A 5873-nucleotide genomic window follows, 5' to 3' on the forward strand; every position below is an offset into this window, starting at 1 on the left:
AATGATTATCCACCGACGCGCCCACAAACCCCAGCTCCCGCACCGCCAGCCGCAGCTCCCTCCCCGCCTCACGCGGCTCTCCCATCGGCGTCACTGCAAACCCGGCCAGCCGGCCTACGCTCGACCGCACCGCCTCAGCCAGTTTGTCGTTGGCCGCGCGGCAGGTCGCCGCCTCTGTGGGCGGAGAGGCCCCGGCGCGTGGCTGGACTACTTGCAGGGCAGCCGTTGCCGGCGTCCATGTTCGTGCAGGCGGAGAGGTGTGCAGATGGGTGGCTTTGGCGAGCATGTTGGCGGATGTGCTGGAGTTGGGGCGGTGTAGAGGGTGTCGAGGCCCGGGGGGGAGGGGGGTGGAGAGGGAAGTGCTCTTCGAGGGTGAGGAGGGGGGGGCGGCATTTTGGGGGTGTTGGGGGGTTTGGGTTGGGTTGGGTGTGCGTGTGGATGGGGGCTGGTTTGTGTGAGATTGTTGTTGTTGTTGTTGTTGTTGTTGTTGTTGTCGAGTGGTGGTTCGATGTCAATGTGGTGGGTGTAAGTTGGGATTCAATGAGAGATGGGAGTTGGTGGTGGAGAGGTGGGCGTACCCGTTTTATTTACGGGTATTAGGTGGGTGTCAACAGGTCCGGATTCCCCCAACGACCTCCCAGCCTGTACGTCATCACTGCCTTCCGTGTCACCCTCTGGCATGGTGGCAATATTCCCGCAAACCGGCTTCTGTACTCCATCACCGCTTCTGTTGCATCGGACATGAGCAGTCGCACTTGTACTCCGAGTCCATCACGACCGACACTATCAGCATCCTACATCTGCTCTGTATCATTCCCAATGGGTAGTAAAAACGGCTTCAGCAGCACTATACCACCGGATGGGCCTCGGATTCCGGTCTTTGTCAACGTGCTGTTGCCTAAAGGGTCGTCAATCTAGGTCAATATTTTCCGTCAACGGTCAGTGAGAGCGGTATTCCGCATGCTAGCGGTACTCCTGATTCTGTGGCTCGGTCCTTGCCCGTTTGCAGAGTATCGCATAAACGCAGGCCAAGGGAATGATGATCACAAAGAAAATATATACATCAAGGCGTGTACTATGGTGGGATTTTCGATGGCACTTCCAGTGATGTTGTTTTATTTGCGCTCGGTCTCAACATTGAGATCTCTTTAGTGTTATAAGTGATTTGATAGACCTGAAAACAACCTTATGGGAGATAAATTCGGTATTGCGAGGGCATGCTATCACGGCAAGGAGTTCCGATGCGTTATATTATATTCCTGGTGTTTGGCTTTGCATGCTCCGATCTTTTGTTTGCAGGCTGACCGTCCTGCCGTCGTCGTCGTTGTAAGAACGAGGGTTAGGGTCTTTCCAGCTCACCCCACCACACGTGACCGTGCCAAGCCATCACAACCCTGCATGCACGACCCACCCACCCCAGCACATCTTAAATTCCTGTCCCCGACGACGGCGACGCCAGCGACCCCAGCCCGCAGGAGCCCAACCACAGTCAACACACAACCCCCGCCACCATGACAAGTCTCGTACAAACCATGCGGACGACCGCCGCCGCCAGCAAGACGCTCACGTCCTCCATGCGCGCCCTCACCCTCTCGAGCCGGCCGGCCGCCCTCCCCGCGGTGCAGACACGCTGCCTCTCGCAGGCCGCCCTCACGGGCGTGTCCAGCAGGATGACGAAGACAATGACGACGGTTCCTAGCGGTGCGGCTGCCCCTGCCGCGGCGGTGCAGCGTGGGGTGGCGGCGGTCACGACGCAGCAGGTGCGCGGGATGAAGGTGCGCAGCGCGATCAAGAAGCGGTGCGAGCATTGCAAGGTGAGTGGTAAATTCTGGGTTGGGGGTTTGAAATGGGGAGTTGGGAATGTGTTTGGGAGGGTTACATGTGAGGAATTGGGGCTGATGAGTGGATTCATCCCGGTTTTGCAGGTCGTCCGGCGGAAGGCAAACAAGCGGCACAACGGCTACCTCTACATCGTGTGCCCGGCGAACCCGAGGCACAAGCAGCGGCAAGGATAGATGGTGGGCGATGGTTTGCAGGCGGGAGTTGTATTGATGCCAGGGAAAACCGGGTTCTGTACGATAAGGCGGAAGGGGGCATGCATACACCAGGAATCATGTGGCATTAAACTCGGCTCATTCGGTGGCGGCCTGTTTGCTCAGCAGAGCGGCTCGCCGGACAGGGACACGCGGTTGCGGCACGAATAGACGGGTCACAGAAACAGAGGCGCCAGCTGCGGCGGGGTGGTTGGATCGGATCTTGTTTCACAGGCGGTCAATGTACCTCTCCATGCTATCCCACTCGGTCTTGCCTGTCGACAAGAGATACCGGAATATGGCCCTTTTCAAGTCAGTAACTAGCGGTCCTGATGCGTATGGGGGAATTGGGAAACCGACAAGATCCGTGACTCCGCGGTGCCGCTCAAACTCGTCTCTTGCGAACTTGCGAGTTTCTTCGCGAGTTTTGGGGTCTGAGATCCGGCGCGTGCTCCGGATGATGTGCCGGTAGAAGGAGAGTACCCGGCTTCGTTGAAGGAACTGGGCGGCGTGTTAGATGGGTGTTGAATATGTACTTTATTGTGCTTTATTATTGCATTGGCCACTGCGAGAGAAAGCAAGCTGTCTTACGTGATCCAGACTCAGTACTGGGCCAAGTCGAGACTTCCGGTCTGTCGCATATGTGCGAAGGGGCCGCCACGAGGCAGTGAGGGCGCGCATCAATTACAGGCCGAGAGAAATAAAGTGTAGAGAAATACCTAGGTATGTGAGGCCTCGCTTTGCAGAAGGTGAAACAAGAGATGTTACTCAGAATTGAGAAATTTCGGCTGGCAAGCTCGCGCCTGCAGCTGCCAGACGTCATGCTTGGCAGGCCCACTCACCTCTGGCAACATTTCATTCTTCATTCAACTTCTTTCTTCTTCATTCTTCAGCATCATCTTTCTACAAATATCACTTTTTCTCCAAGTTTGGATGGAATATCGGCCATTAAGCGAGAGCCTCGGGTTGCTGTGACCCTCAGCCATACATGCTGCCCAGAGGCCGCGCTGAGGACCGGGCCGTGGGTGTGATGGCCCGAACCAACTGCATTAATACTGCATGAATGGGTTGCACTGGAGCAAGCATCGCCACCCATGAAACAGCTCAACCCTCACGCGTCCAATTCCCTGGATAGGGATTGAGTCTCTTCTTCTTCTTCTGGAAGACGTTCCAACAAGCTTAGGGTTTAATACTTTTGAGTAAAGTCTCAACAACATGACTCCGTTTGTGAACCTGGATAGACGGATGTATGGATGGACAGCACCGCGCGGTGTATCTCCAAGGACTCAGATGTCGAGCTCAGCCTTGCCCATCTACATACATGGTTTCCCCGCGTGGTGTGTGGTCTGGCAGTGGCACAGCCGCGCGCTAACAGTTTCAAGATGAACATGGCAAGGCCGACTCTCCGGGTCAGGCACTCAGTGCCGCCGTAGCGGGATGGGCAACCTGGGAATGCTTTAAGGCTTGACCAAGGACACCACGTCCGTCGGTCCCCGAATACCAAATCGCATGATTCTGCCCCCCTTAGAAGCACTCTGCATCGCACAGCGCACCCTTATAATGTCCGACTCCTCCAGGCCTCACACCCCAACCTTCCGCTTTTGTGGACCTGGTGACCCAGACCACAATGTTACGAATGGTGGGAGAATGGCCCTGGATATCTCCATGCCGCGGCAGTTCTCAGCTAGCCCTGAGCCACGCCTTTCTCCCCGTGACAGACGCACCCCAAGGGCGATGCGAGCACGTTCAACCAACCCGCGCTTTGGTTCTGAAGATCTGTCAACTTTCTCCTTCAACTTCGCCGACGGCTGGATTGAGAGCCCGTCATCCGCTTTTGACCGAGTGGAGGATCTTCGAAGCTCGTTGCCGGCGTCTGAGCCCCGCATCTCCTCCACAACCGCGCCACTGCCCCTCTGCTCGAGGACTACTCTTGTTTCCTCAGGCTCCCGAAGAACAGAACAACCCGGAACACCCCCCGGAGCCTCCCCAGAATGGCTTTGAGCCGCCGACCTCTCCCAACTTTGACCAGCAACAACCCGCCGACTTTTCCCTGCTCCTTCTCCATAATGTGACGCCCTTGCCTTCTCGTGAACCATCGCCCCAGCCAGCCGAGAGCTCTGCCGTCGTGCTTCGCGCACCCCCTCCACACCAGAGCCGTGTCTCCGACGTCTCTAGCCTTTCTCTCCTTTCCGGCGAGGGCGAGAGTCCGCCTCCATATGATGTCCGTAGCGAGGTGGCTCCGGCCCATGAGTTCTTCACAGCCCAGTTCCAGTCGACGCTCCGGGAGGGGCTGGAGATTGCAAAGGATACGCTGCGGGAGTTGAAGAAGCTGGATGGCCATTTCCCGGGTGATCCCGACTTAAAGAAGTTGCTAAACGACGCGTATCAGCTGTCTGCCTTTGAGGGCTCGGATACGAAGACGATCGCCGTGCTGGGGGACTCGGGTGAAGGTATGTCCCCAAACGGAGAACGTCCCGTCTGCAATGAAGCAGGTGAACTCGGGGTCGTGCTGACCGTGACCAGGGAAGAGCAGTCTCATTAATTCCCTGCTGGACTTCCCCGGGATTGCTAAAACCGTACGTGTTCACCTTCTTCTCGTCCGCCCTCGTTGCATTCCGGCTCTGCTCACCCGCAGTCCAGGGAGATATTGGTTCGGCATGCACGTCCGTGGTCACCGAGTACAGGCAGAAAACCCGCGAGCACACCGCGCCCATCACCATCGAGGTCGAGCATCTGTCTGCGCAAGCCATCGAGGATGTCATCGGCGAGCTAGTGTGGAACTACCGTCAGCTGTACCTCCCGAGGATTGTGGCTGAGGGTCCCTCGGGGTCTGACTACGCCCGGTGCCAGCGAGAGTCGGACCAGGCCTGGTCAGCCATGGAGGCCGCATTTGGCCACCACCAAGCTTTCACCGAGGAGATGCTGCAGGACATGTCAGAGGGTGCGCTGGAGAGGGTCACGGAGAAACTGGTCGCGTGGTCGCGCGAGCTTGAGTGGCCCGGCGGGGCCGACGGATTCTGGCGGTCTACTGCGGAGAACGCGGAGGAATGCGTCGAGAAGACGTCCGTTTTTATGCAGGACCGGTACTGGCCGTTCACAAAAGTCATCCGCGTTTACCTGAATGCGCAGGTGCTCAAGACGGGCGTCGTCCTGACCGATCTACCTGGTAGGAATACGTTGTCTGGGGTTATATGCTCGTTTGATCCAAATTGACTTACCGGATATTTAGGCCTGCAGGACACCAATCTTCGCCCGGGTGCGCGCGACGCACGATTATCTGCTCCGGTGCCACCACATCCTCATCGTAGCCAAGATCTCGCGGGCCATCACGGATGCCTCGCTGAAGTCATCTCTCTTCTCGGTCCTCTCGCGCCACGTGCCCTTGGAGTGGGAGGAGACGGGGGCGAAGAGCTTGAAGATTGCGGTCGTGTGCACGGGGATGGAGGTAAAATCGATCTGACCGCGACTTGCCAAACTCCAGACGTAACGCTGACCCTGCCTCAAGGACATCGACATGCCAGCCGCAAGACGCGAGTTCTGCGGACCGGGCAAACCCATCTCAACCGCTACCATAGAAAGCCTTGACGCCCAAATCGAAGACGCCAAAGCAGCAGACAACAGGGTGCTGAAGAAAGCCCTCAAGCAAAAAGTAGCCCCCCCGCTACCCACCCCCGATTGGTCGCGCCGCGTCGGGCTCACACTCTCCCATCGGATAGCAAGGTGGAAAATGCATGCGTGCTCCTTCGTTGTTGCTCCACTCGCGGGGCTTGGTGCATAGAAATTGGATCACAAGACTGTGTCGCTGATACTCCCGATATGTTCGTGGTGCGCTGGCTTCAC

The 5873-nt window shown here is 57.4% G+C and overlaps 3 protein-coding genes across 3 annotated transcripts in view; 2 read left to right on the forward strand and 1 right to left on the reverse strand.

The window, feature by feature from the left end:
• Positions 1–286, reverse strand: part of CHGG_10882 (uncharacterized protein) — a gene marked incomplete at both ends in the record, with an annotated part of 1314 nt that extends 1028 nt beyond the window's left edge. The window contains one exon of the mRNA XM_001226148.1: positions 30–286. Within this exon, the coding sequence (XP_001226149.1) occupies positions 30–286 (257 nt within the window). The remainder of the gene's footprint in view (positions 1–29) is intronic.
• Positions 287–1511: 1225 nt separating this feature from the next.
• On the forward strand, positions 1512–2015 carry CHGG_10883 (uncharacterized protein; the record flags this gene model as incomplete). The annotated part of the gene is made up of 1 exon (XM_001226149.1): positions 1512–2015. One exon carries the CDS (start codon positions 1512–1514, stop codon positions 2013–2015), a length of 504 nt encoding a protein of 167 aa, XP_001226150.1.
• A 1645-nt stretch (positions 2016–3660) lies between these two features.
• CHGG_10884 (uncharacterized protein) lies at positions 3661–5811 on the forward strand (the record flags this gene model as incomplete). Its single annotated transcript, XM_001226150.1, has 5 exons — positions 3661–4483; positions 4557–4609; positions 4674–5180; positions 5263–5478; positions 5539–5811. The coding sequence occupies 5 exons, from the start codon at positions 3661–3663 to the stop codon at positions 5809–5811; spliced, it is 1872 nt and encodes a 623-aa protein (XP_001226151.1).
• Between the last annotated feature and the right edge of the window lie 62 nt (positions 5812–5873).

The sequence above is a fragment of the Chaetomium globosum genome, genomic scaffold (assembly GCF_000143365.1).
Source record: "Chaetomium globosum CBS 148.51 scaffold_8 genomic scaffold, whole genome shotgun sequence".
NCBI lineage: Eukaryota > Fungi > Ascomycota > Sordariomycetes > Sordariales > Chaetomiaceae > Chaetomium > Chaetomium globosum.